This window comes from Rhinolophus ferrumequinum, chromosome 20 (assembly GCF_004115265.2).
Source record: "Rhinolophus ferrumequinum isolate MPI-CBG mRhiFer1 chromosome 20, mRhiFer1_v1.p, whole genome shotgun sequence".
Classification (NCBI taxonomy): Eukaryota; Metazoa; Chordata; class Mammalia; order Chiroptera; family Rhinolophidae; genus Rhinolophus; species Rhinolophus ferrumequinum.
In genome coordinates, this window is record NC_046303.1 from 9,470,644 (window position 1) to 9,490,768 (window position 20,125).

The following is a 20,125-nucleotide window of genomic DNA, read 5'->3' on the forward strand; positions in this document are numbered from 1 at the left end:
ATAATGCTCTGGGTGCAGCCTTTGCCTCCTGACTCACTGTCCACACCCTTCGCAGGGAACACCTTTCTGTTAGCTGCCTGCAGCAGCTCTAGCTGTGCTCCACAGTTTTGAGCATACAGTCTTCTATGGCTGGCATCGTTCCCTTTGCTTTCTCCCCCAGCCTCCTGCTCCTCTTTATATACAGCTAAACCCTACATCTGCTTTTGGTTTCAGCTTAGCCAGTCACCTCCTCCAGGAACCTTGGCAGTTCCCACAGCATCTTGTACACCCTCTATCAAAAGTGCATCCCTCCCTATCTACACTCCTGTTTACTTGTCTTTCTCACCCGCTTGCACGGACTGCAAGCTCTATGAGTCAGAGGCCTCGTTTATCTCATGCACAGCCATGTCTCTAGCACCTGGAACAGCACCTGGTTAATTATTGACTCAATCAATTTATCAATTGTGGCTATAAAATAATCTATTTTTTATAATAGGTAACATAGACCTATTTTAATTTATTATTGACTTCACTGACTCCTAGACATGAATAATTGACCATTAGCCTAGAAACGAGGCCTGTGAATATAAAAAAATAACTCAGCATTTTTTTCCTTAACAAAACTGCTTCCCCCCCAGCCCCAAGTCCTTTTTAAACATATACACACTCCTAAATATTTGGTCTCTAGTTGAACTACTGCCCCCTCTGAAAGGCAGTGTGTGAAAGCCTCCTGCTCCTTTTACTTGCTAGGTAAAAAGAAAAACGAGATTGAATACTAGATTTCAATATGATGTAAATGGAGAACGATGTGTAGGGGGACTTGAGAACACAAAAGCCTCATTTGCATAATCTCCATCGATTTTAATTTTTGTCCCCTTGATTGGAAACGGTCAGAGTCCTGAATGACTGTCAGACCTGTTTAGCCCTCAGCTCCAGACTGAAGTCCTGCCGCTACTCCAAGCAGCACAGCGGCCCGAGTGCCACCTTTGAGAAGTGCACGCCGCCGCCAGGACACTAGCTCATCTCACAAGATGCTGTGCCCGTCCCTGGGGTTCCACTGAGTCACAGTGCTGTTCGACACATCAAGGTTGCGACCAGTGTGTCTGTGGCCTGGTTGGAGCCATCTCTCAGCCCACAGTTCATATTCTGAAGTGCTCTTCTCATGAGAACCTTGGGTGGTCTTTAGAACCTTTAACACTTAGTCTGCATACATTTTTAACTAACGTTATTTTCTGTATTTAAAGCAACAACAAATGAGGAGAAAACAGGGCAAGGGAAAGCTTACAGCAAGAAGACATAAGCTACTGAAAAGATCGAAATCACAAACAGAGCTCAGAAGCCCCTCCCTTTCCAAGGGTCTCCTAGAAATTGATGCTTCTAACTGCAACCGATACTCCAGTAATAACTTCGGATAATCACGTAAAGCTCAATTATGCTCAGACACTATTGAAAAATTCCAAGAATATCGACATGAAAAAAGTCAAAGTTTAGCATATATTTCTTCTTTTCTTACACTCAGTATTCTTCTAAGAAAGACAAAACAAGACACATGAACTCCTTCTCTTTATCTCTACCCTCACTGGGAATAAGTCATTTTATTTTTTAAATTCAGACTGAAATGATCAAAGAATTAATTATCCCTTCCACATCCCCCCGTCTTGTTCAGTGTTATCAAGTGAAATTATTTCTGAAGAGCACATTGTGGAAATTTTAATTAATTCCGAAGTAGTGTTTGCTTTTGTTTGCTTTGTTTGGCTTTAAGAAAAAGCATCAATTTCTGCGCAAGATAGAAAGTTTTTCCAGGTGGGTCTAGAAATGACCACGGAAAATAAAAGAGAAACACTCAAGTACTGGCACCAAATGGAACCGGCCATATCGAAGGCAAACTACATACAAAATCGGTGTCTATTTCGGAGCAACAAAATCATGTTAATGATAAAACTTCCATTGACCGAGCATTTGCCATGTGCCAGTGCCTGGAGTCGACACCCTCGTGGAGTGTCTCCTGCAAGCCTCACAACCTCCTCAGAGCAATGTGAGGGTTCCCTCATCACTCCCTTTGACACATCCGGGGCTTCCAGGGCTTCAGTGGCTGAACTTACCTGCCGAAAGGCACACAACTTGGAAGTGGAAGAGCTCAGAGTTAACGCAGGTTTCCAGGTCTGCTTGACAACTGTGCCACACTTAGTTTGTGCCCTCTACCCATCACTTACTTTTTTTTTTACTTTGTTTATTCAGTTTTTCCCTATTTCATCATTTGACATGTATATTTTCAGTATAGAAATTTATATTTACATTTATCTTGCATGTATCATCTTAGGTGCTGGGTATACAATAATAAACAAAACTTCTGAGCTTCAAAGAGGCTAAGTTTTGTGGTGATAGAGATTAAAAAACAGACATTTACAATCATTTTTAATGCCTGTAGTATAAGGGAAGTACAGAGTGCTAAGGGACCTCATAGCAGAGACAGGTAGGTAACCCAGACTTGGTGGAATTATAGCAAACTATTCAGAATGAGCAAATCAAAAATGGTTTAAAAAAAGGAAAGTGATCATATTTTACTTTATTTCAATATTTAAAGGACAATAAATTCCAAGATAAGCCAAAATTGATTTCTGTGTATAGGAGTTGTCTGCTCATGGTCTCATAAGGCTGCCACCAAGGTGTTCACTGGGGCTGTGGTCTCATCTGAACTTCAAATGGGGAAGGATCTGCTTCAAAGCTCATATGGGTGTTGGCAGAATACCTCTCACTTTCTGAAAGCGTTCGTCAGGGCAGCTGCCTTTCTGGTCTTCAAACAGGCCACGCCCTTTCCAGCCTTGGGCGGGGTCTGCCCTTCGGCAGGGCCATGACAAGCCTGCTCACCAGTCCTTCCCACGCGCAGGGGGCTCCACTCCAAGGAGAGCTCCTCATGAAGGCTTTTCCTGTCCATCTAATTCAAAGTTGGCCCCCCAGCCCACCCTGCCCCATTACCTTATTTCCTCCATTACTCTTCTCACAATTGGCAATGACCTTGTTTCTTATTTATAGTTGTCTGCTCACACTGGACTATGAGTTCTCTGAAAGAAGAGCTTTTGTGTCTTGTTCACTCCCAAATCACCACACCTACAATGGTACCTGGCACATAGCAGGTGCTCAGTTGAAAGTTGTCAAAGGAGAGAATTAAATAATGTTTAAACTCCTCCTCTGAAAGCTCATAACAGAAGCAGGATATTTAAAAACCTGAGTGGACAGTGATGGACTCTGAGATCAGCCCTGGCACTCTTGTCAAGTTCTCTGACAGAGGCTCAAGACCAGGTGGGCTGTCAGGCTGGCTGCTCAGGTTCCACGCGTGGCCTGGAATGAGTCCTCTCACCTCTCTGTGCCCCAATTAGCTCCACGGTGAAACGTGGGGAACACTACTGATGTCAGCCTCACTCTCATGGGTGGAAAGGGCTTTACACTCATAAATAATGAAAATATAATGAAGCCACACCAGACTGTGTCCTGCTTAATAAGGAGTAATCAAGAAATCCCCTAAGCAGCCAAGAAACATGCTACAAAATAATTAGTGTTTTACCTGCTACATTGACACTCATTCAAATCTATGTTCAAAAGCCTCATCTAATTGTATCCCAAGATGTAATTTTCTGAGGAGAAACACTGCAGGAATCTAGAAAGTTCATGCTGAAAATAAATTCAAAGCTAAAATTAAAATCCATCTTAAATGACATCTAATTCTGAGCCAGGCAGGTTGTGTAATGAAGAATTAATCTTGTCTAAAGAGAGGCTGACGGTGGCCTTTGGCTCTTGGGGGGTGACCTGCAGTTCCCCGGAATATTCTGCCTGGCAGGAGTGTTATTTATTTTTTCTGGTGGCCTTTGGCCACCAGACACTCTAATAATGTGATTTATGACGGGGGCTTTGGTAACAGTCCCAACATCCAGAGGAACTGGAGACTTAAGGCATTAACACGACCTTCAGGAGGGGCTGGAAACTAAAGGTCAGCCAGGCCAACAATAGGCAATCAAGTGCCAATAAAAACTCTGGGCACCAAAAGCTCAGGTGAACTTCCCTGATTTGAAATACCCCATGAAAAGTATCACTCGTTGTGACTGAGAGAAATGACCACCACTCCATGACTCCACGGGAGAATACAGCAGAAGCTCCATGGTTGTATCTCTCCTGAATGCTGTCCTATGCTTTCCCCATAGTAAAGCATAACAATGAGTGTAACAGAGTTCAGTGAGTTCTGTGAGTCCTTCTAGAAAAATCATTGCCCCTGAGGGTGATTTTGGGAACGCCTCCAACTGGTGGCATCAGAAGTGAGGGCAGCTTGTGTGGACTGCCGCCCTCTAACTTTGTAGCTGGCTAACTACAGTTGACCTAAACTCTCCTCGAAGGTTAACCTACCTGTTAAGATAGGTACAGTTTTCTGTTTCTTCTTCTTTAAAAGATAGTGTTTGTCTCTTTTTGATATGAAAAAATTAAATATGAAAGGATTTTGGACTCGGATGAAGTGATATCCCAAACATCCTCAGACCTTTCTAAATGTAATCAGGTCTTTTTTTCTGCGTTGGCCCCAAGAAAATTAGAGTAACTATGAGGGGCCCTTCTGAGCTGAGATCCAGGAAGCTGGAAGGCAATTTAAGGCTTTTCTCTTGTGTTACTTTGATGAATCAATCAGAGAAGAATCTACCTTCTGAGGTAGCTGAGGTGGCTGAGGTGAAAAAGAATGAATGAAAGGTTGAATGGAAACCACCATAAAGCTGTGTTTCCAACCTGGTAGAAGGCTCAGGGACAGTGACAGAGCAAGAGGGAGGTGACTCCATGGTGCCAGGGCAGAGGACCAGTTAGCTTTGGCAAGATCACCTCGTCAGAGGTCAGTTGTGCTTCATGGGAGAAGGCTAATTTGAGGTCCGGAGATCAACTTGCAAGAAGCCAGTGCAGAAACATCTATGGATCAGAATACTGCATAAGAAGATGGCAAGGTCAAATACAAAAGGAGCGAGGACGGCCAAGTGGCTTACAAGTGAATTGTGAGTAGGCAGAGGAAGATGCTGAGATTCAGAGTCTGTCACTGGCAATCACAGCAGCAGACTCATGCAGTAAGAATTGCTGATAGTTCTTGGAGCATCAAAGGTGGACCAGAGGCTCTGCTTGCACTAACTAGTCTATTCTCTGAAAGGACAGAGATGGGTGCACATTCTGACTATGAGTGTATAACCGAGTATGGGAATAAAGACCTAAGATGGACTTGGAATTGAGGGTAGCAAGAGTCACAAGTAGATCACAGACCATGAAGATGAGACAGAGGCTAGGAAGGGAGCTAAGAAACATTTCCTGAGAGCCAACTTTTTAGGGGCATGCTGGGTGAAACACAAAAAGGTAGAAAAGACATTCGCCATTCCCCAGTGAACGTGAAATCCACGTTCAGTGGAGAGAGACAATGGCAGTGAAAATTAGTATGCGTGTTAAATAATGATAAACACAATTAGCATTTCTAAGAAACTGAAGGAAGAACTTTTACAGAGGCCTGGGATGAAACTTGAGCTGTACCTTCAGCTTAAATCAATGTATAAAATCAGGGTACCTCAGGCAGGAAAATGACATGGACCCAGAGACAAAACTGTGCATCGTATACTTAGATAAAGTCAAAGGAGTAGCCTAGGGCAGAAGTTTAAAAAAAAGAGAGAGCTAATGAGGAAGAAGGGAAAACATTCTGAACTTTAAGGTTGGAATTGTAAGGGCTACTCTGGTAAGTGGTACAACTGAGGTGTCTACTGCCACCTGGTGTCAGCATACCTTAATTACAAATTCAGAGTGACTACTCATCCAAAAAGCCCAATTTGCCACAGGAAAAATAAAAAGGAAGGCCTATAAGGTCACACTTTAAAATAAATCTCACTTGATTTAGGACCCCAGCTCTAACGGCAATTTGAGGCAAGCATGAAAAGATGTAAACAGAAATGTTCCAAACATGTTATTCTTTGAAGCAAGGAAAGATTGACTTGATTTTAATTATAGAATAGCAGTTACTGTTCTCTAATTGTCTCATACACAAACGCACATATAGGAAGTGTGGACTTGTTGCCGGCTCTCTCCTCTTGCTTTATAATCAATGGCTAGTTTCCTTTATAGGAAAACACAAAGTGGGTCATCCACAAAGTCTGTGATCTTCCCCTGGAAGGAAGCCACTGGGAGTCCCAGGACGCCCGTCTATCCAACACCATTGAGCTGTCGGAGCTCCAATGTGCTCCTGCCTCCCACCTCCTACCTCCCAGTACCTCCGCGGAAAGGACACATCTGAATCCTCTGGCATCCCTTCAATTCCTGACAGCTGTAAAAACCACTGCATGGAAAGAAAAGAACATTTCCTAGACCGGGAATCCCCAGACACTTTCCAGAACTGAACAAGTGACTAGCATTTTCGCTCTGGTGAATTATGCTGCATTACGGAGCGTGGGGAGAGGAAAACAGCTCTGAGATGACTGTGGTCTGTAAACGTTGGGGCTACACTACAGTTCCCTTCGTTTTCCGGACTTCTCTGAAATGTGGGTCTGCCCTGACTTAAGTGTCCTGCTTTGCTGGCAGGTTCCACCGATGCGTAACTATTTCATCTACAATTTGGGTCTGAGTTAGGGCAAAAGCCCATTGCTGGTGTTTCACAGACCAGCCCAAAACACACGAGGTCTTTTCTTTCTTCCAGTGTGTTCCACACAGCTCAGACCATCTGCCTCTCTCTGTCCCCAAGCTGCCCAAAGCTGGTCTGGTCAATGTGGCCCGAGTCAGCAGTGGGGAGTGGATTAGACATTGGCTGCTGAAATCTGGAGGGAGCCTGTGTGGTGGGGGTCTGCCTCTTCCTCCTGGATTTCTCAGTTGACATGATAGACACAAATGGAGAAGGTTATATGGGGCTAGGACAGGGGCGTGGAAATGAGAAATGAGAAAAGAGACATGAACACACAACATTTTCCCCTCAGGAGAACCTACATTTGAATCCAAATACAATTCAAATGATTTCACATTAATTTTTCCACAATATACTAATACTCTATCTACAGGAAATTTCTCCATAACACATCAGCGAAGGATAATGCAAAAATTATTAAAGAGGTCTGTCTAACTTAAGGACAAGTCAATTAGCAACTCCAGGACTTAACACAAGTTATCAATGTAGCCAGTTAAAATTTTAATTTATAATGAGATTATTTTGTACTCAAACATATTCAATTAGTTAATTAAACCAAATTATGCTGGTCACAAAGACTTTAAATATTATATTTTTATGCCAAAAGAGGCCATGATAGGTGAAACTGATTTATGAAGAAAAAATTAGCAAAGCTTAAAAAGTTTCACCAAAAAGAAAAAAAATAGTATTGGCTAACATGTAGTCATTTCTTATTCATTTACAGTTTTTCCAGCTGTTAGACAACGGACAGTTTACTATTAAAAATGTTCAACTGGGTAAAAGACCAAAATAAAATAAGCATTTTAAGACCTAGACATCTCAAAGGGAAACTTTAATTCAGAGAAATCAGAATTATTATTTTGACCTTATAAGACGAGCTACCTCATATTTATAATAGAATTTGCCCTGTGGATTTGTCAGATGATTAAGGAAACCCAAAAGAGGTGACGTTTCCTCAGGGAATATCTTCTTTTCTCTCTCCCTTTTCTACATTATAGACACAGCGGTGCTTAGAAAGTTGAATTTGCATGTTATGAGACTTTATTCTTTGTCCTTAAAGCAAAATGGAGATATGTCTTTGGAGGAGGAAGGGAAACTGAAAGAATCAGATTCGTATACAGTGTATGTCTATGACCATCCATGACATCAAGGCTTGGATGGACTCATACACCGGCACAGTCACGATCACGACTATGCTTTCAGGTTCACTTAGAATGAACCAGTGACATAAAATATACAGGCAAAACTTTACATGTGTGGAATGTCATGTGATTGCTATTTTCTTCTTTATTCTTTTCCATGTTACTTAAATGTTATACAGTGAACATACATTATTCTTATAGAACAAAAACAACAAAACTTGTTAAAAGGATGGCAAAGCGGTCTTCCCTTACACCCTCTCAGTGTCACAAAAGGGAAACGGTTCAGTTTTTAAATTGTTCCATGTATTTATCGGTGAGAATCTATCTAATCACTTCTCCAAGATGGGAGCAGGAGAAAAGATCAACAACCGGAAAAATAAGTGGCTCAGCCAGGGGCCAGATTCTCCACAGGAAGGAAGGGACGTAGGACAACAACACACGGTGCCAGTACTGCCCACCTATGATGTGCCAACATGGCACTGTCCATTGGCCTCAATCCTTGGAGAAGCAATCTCACCCACCAGGTAGTTCCTGTCATACCTATTCTGTAGGTAAAGAATCTGAAACTCAGCTAGCTACCGGGGCCCCACAGCTACAACGTGGCAGAGTTGAGATTAGGTCTAGCTTGGCATCATCCCACATGTTCTCTGTCCATGGCTTCCTAAAGCCCCCCTAAGGTTTGGTCCTCACTGGACAGCCACTGAGAACAGAATTACCTTTTCATGTTGACCTGGTTTATTGTCTTTCTTTTGCCACATGTGCGCTTGAAAGAAAAGAAGAAATTCAGGGTTTACCCAACATTGGTCACCCTCACTTGGAAACGCATGAAGATGCACCTCTTGATTGGGGAGTGAGATCATCAACAAGGCACCTGACAGGCAGGATAGTCCAGCTCAACCCTCCTGAGAATTGTTTTCAGCACATTCTTGCCTCTTCCAGGAAGGAGTGGCTGACCGTGGAGGGGTGCTCTGCCACTATATCATGCCCGGCAGAACGTGAGCTCACTTCCTACCACGTCCCATCCTCCAACCTCAGTGCATGGATAACCCAAGAGCATTTTCAGAAGCTCCCAAACTTGATGCACCAAGCCCCTTACACAAACAAGCGACCCCATTGTGCAGCTGTAGCTGCTGTTGCAACTTTCAAAGTCAGAAGGCCAGCATCTGCCTGGTCACCTAGCAAATCCAATTCTCTCTGTTTGTGTCAAAATTGTTTCTCACGACGTCTGCCAAGGTGCTCATCATATTCCTGCTTACAGTCCAGGGATCATGATACAAAATAAATCACCAAAGGGAAAAGAGAAAGAAATATGTAAAAAAAAAAAAAAAAAAAAAAAAAAAAAAAAGCAAGACTGATCTCTGCAGGCCTGTTCTCCAATTTTTGTTTTCAACACATTCCTTTGAAATGGGATAAAAACCAAAAGTGCAGAGTGCCTGGGTCCTGGGAGAAGCATAGCCTTTCCATGCTATTTTAGACAGAGAAGGGCCCAGTCAAAATCTGCAACTGGGGTAAGGGAGCTTCCAAAAGAGGCCTTAACACTTGGTAATCATTTAACAGCAGAAGAAATGATAGCAGCCAACTACTATCGATCACTAAGTGTGGGCACTGGGTTGAGTATATGCGTATCCATTCATAATCTCACTGAATGACAACTTTTCAAGGTAGCACATTTTATGATCCCCATTTTACAGCTAAGAAAATCAAGGTTTAAGAGCTTCAATGATTGTTCGAGATTATAGAGTTAGGCTGGACTTTTTGTCCCGGAGACCACAAAGTTCTTAAATGCTGTGCTCTATTGCTTCCCATTAGACCTTCAGGTGATGGGCATTTAGATTCCAAATGAAATCTGGTTTGCCTGCCCAAGTGCTTACCCTAGTCTAAAGTCTTACATTAAGATCTTTCAATTTCAATAGACAAGGGGTGTGGTCGATTTAGGGGGTGGCACAGGGAGGAGAGAGAAGGGAACCCAGAGGTTTCAAATTATAACAGGAAAATGGATTGAAAGAGCTAAACGTATGTGTTTGAGCCAAATGGTTTGGCAGATACAGCCACGTTCAGGGATTTGTGATGACAGGGACAGTCCTTTTTCCACCCCACTTTGAGCTGCCTTTATATAACTTTATCTTTTATGTCCAAAGATCAAATAAAGAAAGATCACATTTAATGAGAACTAGGGGAAATATATTGGTGGCAGTTAAAGAGTAAAAATAACTTCTCTGTGGCTTCAGACCACAGGCGTTTACTCATTTTAAGAGGCACAGGCAAATCACTTAAGGCCTTTTGGGCTGTGTTCGTCTCACGTTTCCTCCCACACCCATGGTGGTTAAAGTTATAGACAGTCGTAGCTCTTTAACCCGTGGAATTGTGTAGTAAGTGGAAGTACAACCAGGCCAAACTCATCAACTCCCAAATGCAACCTCCTCTGTATGTCAAATCCAAGTCTCCTTTGTAACGAGTCGCTTTGTGTGCAAGGGGGTTAATCAGAATTAGAAGAGGTTACAGAATCTCTACTCTTAATAAGAGACCTCTTTCCTCCATCCTCAAGCTGTAATTCCACTCCCCTCTGACTCTGGACACAAAGTCTCATAGGTGGCCAAGATCCAAGGAATCCTCACATCACTGCCTTGTTTCCCACATGCAGACCTGTTTTGATCATGCAGACGTTGAGGGAGACCTGAACTCTTCCTCAGACCTGGCATAACCAATCTCACTCAAACACCAATGGGCAGCCAGAGTGATTTGAGATTCCCATCTCTACCCTATACTATTGTAGTTTCGACCAGAATTTGGGAAGTACTCATCGATCTCAGAGTCAAGCTCATACCTGGTAACAACCTGGGGTATCAACCGGCTTCCCAATGAATCTGCAGATACTCAAAAACAGAATCATTTATAGGATATCACTCTGAAATACCTCCCGAAATTTCCTAATTTGAGATTTAATGTGGGACTGACTTGAGGTTAGCTGCTGAACAGAAAGACATAGGAGTGTTTACCCTCAGGTACTTCGGGAGCCCTTGTTTTATATATCAAGCAATTTGATACACTTGGTTTCAAGGTAAAGTGTATCCTTGGTCTGTCACCCAATCCCATCCCCCAGAATACTGCACTTACCGGTAGAAAGTAGCATAGTCCACAGTTGAGTGGCAGGTCTGAAACTCCCAGGATTTGAGTTTCTGGCATTCTCGATGGGCTCGGAGCTTTACCTTCACTGTCCCTTGACACAGCTCAGGCACCGGTTTTCTCTGGGGTCTGTTGCAGAACTCATTGGACTCCACCCTCCAGGACTCAGCAAAGTCATCCACATCAAACTTGAAGTTCCCATCTCCACCGATTAAGTCATCACGCTTATGTCCATTATAGTTGCCACAGAGACCACACAGTTTGCCCTTGAGATGGGGAGCAGCCATGACTTCAACAAAACTGTCTCCATCCCAGGATATTTCTAAACCTAGAGGGAAACGAGAGAAAAGGGGGATCAACCACTCTTGAATCCACCCATAATTCCCCAGGGTACACATCCTTACGTAGCACATATGACGATCCTCTGACAAGGAACACTAAGCGCCTGTCCAAATTCTTGGTTACCTTTTATTCTTGTCATATTGAATGTTGTGTGAAACTACACGAATCACTTTCTTTTGGGGACTTAGGATTTTTAAACTACACAGAATATGACCTTATAATGATATCTTATTAATCCTGGTTTGACTCATAAATAACTACTCATTGACCATGTTACTCTAGTGTACATATTTGTGCCCTTTTCTAGAGTAATTGTGTTGGTCCAAGTCATGTTTTCATTTATTCAATGATCACTCTAATGCGGAAATGGAATGATGACAAAGATGATAGTTCTTAATGTAACTTTTTTCCTTTATCCCAAAATTTCCCCATATGACTATACCAAACACCAAATGAAAATTTCCAAATTATTTGCCATAGTGAGTGTATTAAAGCAATAAATATATATCCACTGAATATATCACCTTCAAAGAACAATACTCATATAAATAAAAATGTCTGCTCCCTCATTATTTTACAGTCATCCCTGAAACATGGATGGCTGTATAATCAATGTGTCCTAATGTTGAGTTATGGTGAAACCCTTTCAACCTCCGTAGCTTCCATCCCTGGGCTGATCATAAGCTTCAGGGTTGGAGGCTACCAGGCCACGGGCAAAAATTCCTCCTGTGCTAAATAGAATCAGCAGGACAGAACAGTCTTATTCACCAAGGCAATGATCTTCACTCAAGAAGTTAGAGAATATAGGCTTCTCTTGGTTTGCTGAACTGACCATCTAAAACACTGGTGTATTTTTCTGAGAACATTCATATTTCTCCAGAAATGCTGGCCCAAGACTTCCAAGAGCCACTTTAGCCAATTCCATGGAATGGTAGAGTATCTGTGTCACATAGAACATCCAGATTATGCTGTCACAGCCAGGTTATCCTGGCACACACATAGATCAGTCTGACTAGATGGTCAAGAAAAAATGCTCTCATAGCCCATCTTGATATTGTGTGTGAAGACACTGTCCACAAGAGAAAGAAAGGCTTTAATGAAAAGCCTTTTGAGGTTTAATCCAAAGCAAATGACAAGTTCTTCTAGTTACAGTTCTTTTTTGTCTCAATTACATGTTAGCAGTTTTTTCTTACTCTTCTACTAGTAATACCCTGGAATTGTCTGAGCCCCCAGTGAATGAACGAAGTAGGAACCAGTAATTGCAAAACAGCCACCTGGGACATGAACACCAAGGGACCATCTGCAAAGTCATGTGCATGTCTGCCCTAGGATTTCTCCTTATTCTCTGTCACTGTACCCTAAGAGTGAGGACCCACAGGAAAAGGCTTTTTCTTAACAGAAAAAAAGAAAGTCTCCCCACATATATTTTTTAATCTTACCCTTGGGTTTTTGACAAAAACTAGTCTTGTTTAGCCAGCTCTGAGTCACTGGAAAGAGCAACACGACTCTCCTCCTGGAAGACTTTGCATTTGTTCTTGAAGTATCAAGATTAGCCTGATGAGCAAAGGTTCAGAAGATGCTCAGAAGTTTGGAGGATAAGGTGGTGATAGGAAAGGATGGCAGGGGAAGAGGGAATGGATCTTGCTTGGATATCAAATTGGCATAAGGCAAGGTCAGAGTGATGTAAGAAACACCCAGAAGTAAGATTCTAAAGCCAGGATTCCCTAAGTTTGGACAGGGTCCAAGAGTAGAGAAGGTTGGCCACACAACTGCCACAAGAAAGAGTTACAGATCTGCTTTAAGGACAGTAATTGGTAGAATAAACCAATGGTCTGAAACTGCATTTCTCAAGAAGTAAACAAAAAAGCCCATCTGAAAACCATGGTAAATGAAAGGAATGGAATCGTTCTTGGTCCAAGGCAAATGGCAGAGAAGCTTTCTTGGTTGAGATAAGAGGCTGGGTTCAGAAAACAATTAAATGGAGTCAGATAAAGAAGCAAGAAGGAGGTCATATGAAAGTCTCTCTTGGGAGTAATTTGATAAAGATAGTGATCGGACAAGATTATTAGAAAAAGGACACAGAATATCCACATGTTGGGCTGACCTCCCATGTGGATCCCCGTGAGAAGAGGGTGCCAACTCAGATAAGCACAACGATCATATACAATGATTTCTATTTCTTCATACCCCATCATTCACCACATTATCTGGCACATAGTATATACTTACTAAATGAATGAATTACCCTGCAAATTGATACATCAAATCTGTGAAGCCAAGGAAACTGAGAATTTCATGCTAGTTAAGACACTGAAATAACAATTTTGAAAAAAGGCAAGCAAACTATAATAAGATTTGTAATACACTCTCTATGGTATAGAAGAAACTTGACCTCACAAGCCTGTAGCCAGGCAGCTGCCCAGCAAGAGAAATGAAGGGAGAAAAATCAATTTCATCCAACACACTCACTTTTGGAGTATAATTCCAAAGATTTTTTTCCATGTGGCAAAATTTTCCAAACTACAAATCTCTTTCCTAGACAGCAGGCAAATACTATTCTTCCAAGTGCCACAAAGGTTGAGAATTTATATCCAACAAAGCTCCAACATCATTACAGACAATGATAATGATAAATTTGAGACTTTGGGCAACTGAGTTTGTGGGAATTCAGCTCACAGTGAAGGAGCCAATCATTGTGTTCTTCCTTTGCAATGAATGGACTGGTGGTCCACGCATGCTTGGGAAGATACAGGCCCATGGTGTTCTTAGTAAAGTCTTCTTAAAACTCTGGACATCTCATTCATAAAAAAAAATGTTCCCCCAAAGTCAGAGAATCATTTGTAATTCACTCCCTTTTCCTTCCCTTTTTTTATTATTCTATTAAGAGGATTTTCATGGACCGATACCAGGCTTCATATTCTGGAGGGAAAAAGTTATTCGACTACAGATGACTTCGTCTATTGCTGTATCATACACCTTTGTGTTTCCATGATTATTTTTACCCTTTACAAGAGTAAAATCCAGGAAAAGCAGATTGTGCCAGTGACAGGCAAAAAAACTAATCAGTTATAACTGAAGAAATTGCTCTTCCAAAAGATATTTTAAATAGACATCTTATGAGATGAAAACATCATGGAAGTGTGGGCTGAGGTTAGTCCTTTCTGCAGCTGGGATGAGTTTCCCAATTCTCCGCATGGGAAATTGGGTAGAAATAACTGGCAGAGTCAGAAAGCTAAAGCTGGAGCACATGTCACATCTGGGGGTGTGAGCAGCAGTCACATTCCTTCTACTGTAGGAAGGACCTTCCAATTTTCTTCTCACCAGTGAATGTTTTACTGACTTGTTCTTCACCCTTCAAATGTGTGACCTAGCTCTAGACCACTGGTTTTGGGATTTTTCTTGGGGTGGGGAGAGGGAAGTTGTTATTCTTTTATTTTGTGTTTCTTGTTTGTTTGTTTTGTTTTTTGGTTGTTACTGTTGCTTTGGCTGTGGTCCATGTCTAGGGGAGAGGGGGTGCAAAATCAGTAGGTATACCATAGTGATACGTAAACACGGATGGTTTTTCTGTTCGGATTTTACACCAAAGGGAAAAAAGAAGAAAATATATACTCTCCTGGTTCATCAAGTGTAGAACTCTACTGAAAGTAAAATAAAAGGCCATACTCCCAAGTGTTAACGCCTTTCAGGTGGATCTGATGGGACTCTTCCAGGAGGAGCTGATGAAGTGAACAGATGGCAGAAAGGAAATATTTTTAAATTATTCGCTAAGTGCCGAGAGTTGGGTAGGGAGTGTGATGGGGGTGGGAGTACTTTCTCAAATTACTAAGCTTTGCTCTGTGCCCTCTGTCTACCCCAGTTGCTATTATGTATGCAGCTACCACCTAACTCCCCCCCGGGCGACATGGCCACCTGTGCTCTTCTGCCAGACGACTCCATTGTGAAGCGCGAGTCAATAAACCACAGGGTAAAGTCATGCTTCCCCACTTCCCATCCTCCAGCCACAGGCTTGATTTAAGCTGTTATTTTGAAGAAAGTACTCTTTGATCATATGAGTTTATGAAATTAAAAAAAAAAAAACTATGGAAAAAGAACACTCAAAGGACATACTGTGGTATTTTAAATAGACGATCAATAGGTGATAAAAAGGAAATATCCCTGAGGGGTAGTATGGAATGAGATTGGTAAACCAGAGTGGCAAAGATTAGTGTCTGGAAATGGGATTCTTCCAGTCAAAGGATAATCTCAAAGCACGTTTGGTGCCCAGGGAACTACAATTCTTCCCTAGGGAGCAGGATGCTTGCGTACTTCAGGTGCTCCAGGAACTTGTTCAGCTGACTATTAAGGGCACCATATAAATCACATGCATCACAGTAAGAGAGAGAGAAAAATAACCGGAATCGCAAAACTAAGGTCAAGGCCTAGAAGGATTAAATTCACCAATCTAATTATGATACGGATGCTGTGTTATTATTTTCTTCGCAGCCTCATTCTTTTGTTCATTTTTACCATGTGGAATCCTAACAAGTATGGAACTGCCAGCTGTTCAAGGAACAGTATCAAACCTTTAGACTGTTGTTAGAATCTTCGAGTATCCCGGATCCTTTTGAGAATTGGGCTGTGTGTGAGTAACAACTTCTGTATCAGTAGAATCCACTGTGTTCAGCTGGCTTGCGAACAGACAGGCAAGATGCTTCTAATTAGTGCTGTTTAATAATCTGTCATTCTTGCGCACATTATACAGGGAGCCACCGATTGTGGCCTAGAGCTGCAGAGTGGCCAGTCATTTGAATACAACAGGTGTCTGAATTTTCTGAGCAGGACTAATCCCTCCAAAGTTGAATGAACAGAGCTTTTCACATCTGCCACATTCAAAGTCAGGAATGGGACTCTTTCCACCTATACAGAATGTTGCAATGTATTAATATTTAACATTCTCTCACTGAAACCATGTTATACTCTGTAAATGAAAGCTCCCTGGGCTTCTCCTTGGCTTCCTGCCTTGTTTAGCTAAGCTGGCATTCCATAGGCTCAAATCAATTTATCAAATATATACGTGGCTTGAACTGAAACAATAAACAGGGCTCAGAAGGCAGAGCAATAAAGCGATCTCTGTAGTCCCTCAGAAGTACCTGCTCTATCAAACGTTTCCCTTTTGGATCCATATTATCTAAAGGAACTGGAACCAAACTGATGCTTTTACACTGTTAAATTCTCATCAATGCAGAAAGCAAGAAATACGCTGATTTCCTCAAGCATCGTGCTTAAAGAAACTGCCTAGGCCAGGAAATCGTGCAGTGCAATATCCAATTGACAAACAACATGTACTAAGCATGGAAGGAACCATATATGATACAATAAAATGTGTGAACGAGCTGAATTCATTCTCTGGGAACAATATGGAAGAACTGAGTTCTGCTTCTAAGATGCCCTTCGTAGGTAGCACCTCAGGGACAAAAATTTGCGCCTCACTGAATCTGTAGCAACAACCTAGCAACCATGAAGAGTTTGTGGAACCGTGCAGTGAAAATACAGAGTCCCGTGGACCTCGGGCAACACGGGATGCTGAGAAAGCGCGTTGGGGGCCAGATCCACGCGCCCAAGGCCAGGGGAAGTGCTTTCAGTGCAAGCATCCTAAGTGTCCTCCAGCGGGAGCCAATGGTCCTAGCCATGGACTCAGAGAGCATCCTTCCCCTGGGTCAAGAGTTGACAGGACTGCTGGTCACACAGGCCGGCATCGGCACTCCCATCTGCACACCCACACACGTCTGTGGTTTACTTTTGAGGATTCCCCCCTTCTGGACAGATGCAAACAAGGAAACACGCTCCCAGATGTGAAACTGCACATTACTGGCTGAGCTGGGAGAGACACTGATAATTCCAAGCTGGCCATCAGGGGCCTAAATTTAGCAACACAACATGAGAAAAGAGGTTATTTGGAGAGTACAACTGCTATTTTTGGAATAAGTATGGAAAGGCACTGGTTGTCCACAGATTGCAAGGCTGATGGGACTGGCGTCGGATTGCAAGGCTCCGGGATGTGCACATTTCTCCAGCTCTTTTGGGGCATCTTCAAGGTCCCCTTCAAAGCCCGGGTGAACAGGGATGAGGCAACGCCTGCCTGCAGCTAGAACACTTCTCTGCCTCCGGGGTTTCCTATGCGGAGGAGGAGGAGCCGGGGCTCCAGAGCCCCCAGGTGCTGCTGCTGTGGGGCTTGAAGAGGTAGAGGGAAGAGCCAGACGCACAGACACCCCATGCTTCTGGAAGCCCACCTGCTTTGGTCGTCACTTTCAAGAGATAGCCATCCAGGTCGATGTGAAAGTGCGGTGCCTGGCAGGGCAGCGCGATGCGCGAGCCGTTCCAGCGCACGGTCAGGTGCTGCTGGAGGCTGACGGTGCTGGCGCCCAGCACCAGCTCCACCGACTTGGTCCAGGAGAAGGAGCGAGTCCTGCGCGCGTCGTTCTTCACCAGCACCTGGAAGGGCGAGGCAGGGGAGGAGCAGTCTTTTGTCAAAACGTACTGACACGTCCCCTGAAAGTTAAATGTCCGTCCGTCAAAAGTGTTGTAGTGGGGATCTCCGAATACCGTGCAAACGCCGGGCTCTGCGGATGAGTGAGAGACAAAAGCAGGGTCATACACTGAGCGAATGATGCAAACAGAAAGCAGGGGTCCCTGCAGTGAACATGGAAGGGACACCTTTCAGGTAAGGGAGGGACTTAGCAGAGATACAATAAACAAAATCAACTTTTTAAAAAACACAAAATTCCTTGGTTGTTTGGTTGTTTAAAAAGTTTGTGCCAGGCTTCATCAGGTGTGTAATATTTCTGGTGCTTTTATACTTAAAAGTGATTTATAATACTTCTGAATTTTTAAAGCATCTCTATTTTGGAGCCTTGATATGCTTCTGTGGTCTTAATGGAAGGGATAAGAAAAGGGAACTAAGATAATTTTGTACACAGAACGGGGCTAACTTCATATCCCGTATTAACAAAAACAAAATATACATAAATAAGAGTCAGCAACAATAATTGACAATACATGTTCTTTCCATTTTAACTAATTCAAAAAAATAGGAAATATGGTATCTTACACATAACTCATGGTTTTAAACAAACGTATTACATTCGACACACGTATATGTACAAAGGACAGATAAATAAAATTGCCAAACAGATACATGTTTAATACCTTTAGGAACCAACAGTCTCTATGTTTTTTAGGAAAAACAAGGTTCCTATATTTTGATCTGAGTATCAAAATCTACAGTTGGATAAAAATGAATTATAATACCCATCGTTTAGGAAATTTAAGAAATTCCAGTGAGTTCATTTCACAATACCATTAATTCAAACACTTATGAGACTCAAGGAGACTTTCACACTTTGGGGTATCTCAAAGATTTTTATAGAAAATTAAGTATTATTTCTTTTTTAAAACAAAATGTGGCATTGATTTGTTCTCCACGTATTTTATCTGTTCTCAAGGAAGCATGAACAACCAGGAAGTGAGGAACTCATTCTAGAGAAACTAGCCCACGCAATGAAAGAACTACAATAAAAAGGGCAATTTCCAGTCAGCATCCGAACAGGTCCCGAATAAGAGAATACCATGTCAGTCATTGCTCTGAATATCTAAGGAATGGATTAAGAGTCAAGACAGAGGGAGGATGTGCCAACAGATCTGATAGAACCAATGGAGCGCCAAGGCAAACATTTGCCTTTAAAGTCTAAAGTGCTTGGAGAGTAATATTATTTTATGTTGTGATCGATTACGTCATTTTCACACGTCAATTTCATGTTACTCTATATAAATCATATATATTTGAAATTTAGCAAATTGATTACTTGTCCCAAGTTAGCTTTCCTTATCAATATTTGATAGAAACTCAAAAAAGAGAGTTTGGGCATACAGGATAATTTCAATGTACAAATACTTTAAAGAACACACAAAAGGCACTGTTTAAGGGATGAGGACAAAAGAAGTGGGTGGGAAGATAAACTCCGAAAGATCAGTAGCAATATTTGAATTCACCTTCCATTTCTGTTCCTTTCTTACGTTTTCCTTGGTTGTTTTCTCCATGTGACTCCAATTTCACTCAGTTTGTTGCTATACCATTACCCTACCCCTACTTCTCTGATCCTATGTCCCCCAACTAGTGTCCTCGGCTCTCTGATCACCACACACAGCATTTTTCAGTCGTTTCTCCGTGTGGTTACTTTCGAAATTGTACTATCCCGTATTTTCCTCACATTCTGACAAACAGAATCTCTTGCTGGCAAAAAAGGGGGTGCTTTTTGGTTGACAGGAATCAAGCAGTTCTTTGGGACCCAACTGGCATCAGGAGAATTAGAGTTCAGAGTTGTGCCACAAAAGGACTAAATGTTAACTGGACCATCAGATGTACCAAATTCAAGAGAAGATTTTTTCAGAGTTCTTAACTCCATATACTTAGCATCGAGAGTATATATATGGAGTATATATACTCCATATACATCAGAACCCATCGAGACTTTTGAGCTTTTGAGCTTGTAACAGATGAACCTCGGCTTGCAGAGGCCAACATACCACTGAAGGATTTGAAATTATCCTCCAGAAGAAGTTCTCTCTGAGCTGTGAGCAGGCACAGGGAAAGCCTACGTCTCTGCCCAGAGGCTACAATGACAAGCTCCCTGAAGCAGGGACAACCCATGGCTTCTCCTGGTGTTCTGACAACGGTTGCATCAAAACTGTCATTAACAAAAACAGTGATAGCGAACATTTACTGAGGATTCAGTCTATACCCTAGTACTGTTCTCTGTGCTTACTGATCATGGCTACATTATAAGAAAATAGATATTTAGAGGGTCTCCCAACATGAAACAAACAGCTA

The 20,125-nt window shown here is 42.3% G+C and overlaps 1 protein-coding gene across 2 annotated transcripts in view; it reads right to left on the bottom strand.

Moving 5' to 3' along the window:
* BMPER (BMP binding endothelial regulator) overlaps nt 1-20,125 on the bottom strand; it is a 220,702-nt gene that overhangs the window by 54,187 nt on the left and 146,390 nt on the right. For both annotated transcript variants that reach the window (XM_033087954.1, XM_033087955.1), the window contains exons 12-13: nt 17,529-17,858; nt 10,909-11,245 (exon numbers count right to left, since the gene is read on the bottom strand). In XM_033087954.1, the coding sequence (XP_032943845.1) occupies nt 10,909-11,245; nt 17,529-17,858 (667 nt within the window). The remainder of the gene's footprint in view (nt 1-10,908; nt 11,246-17,528; nt 17,859-20,125) is intronic.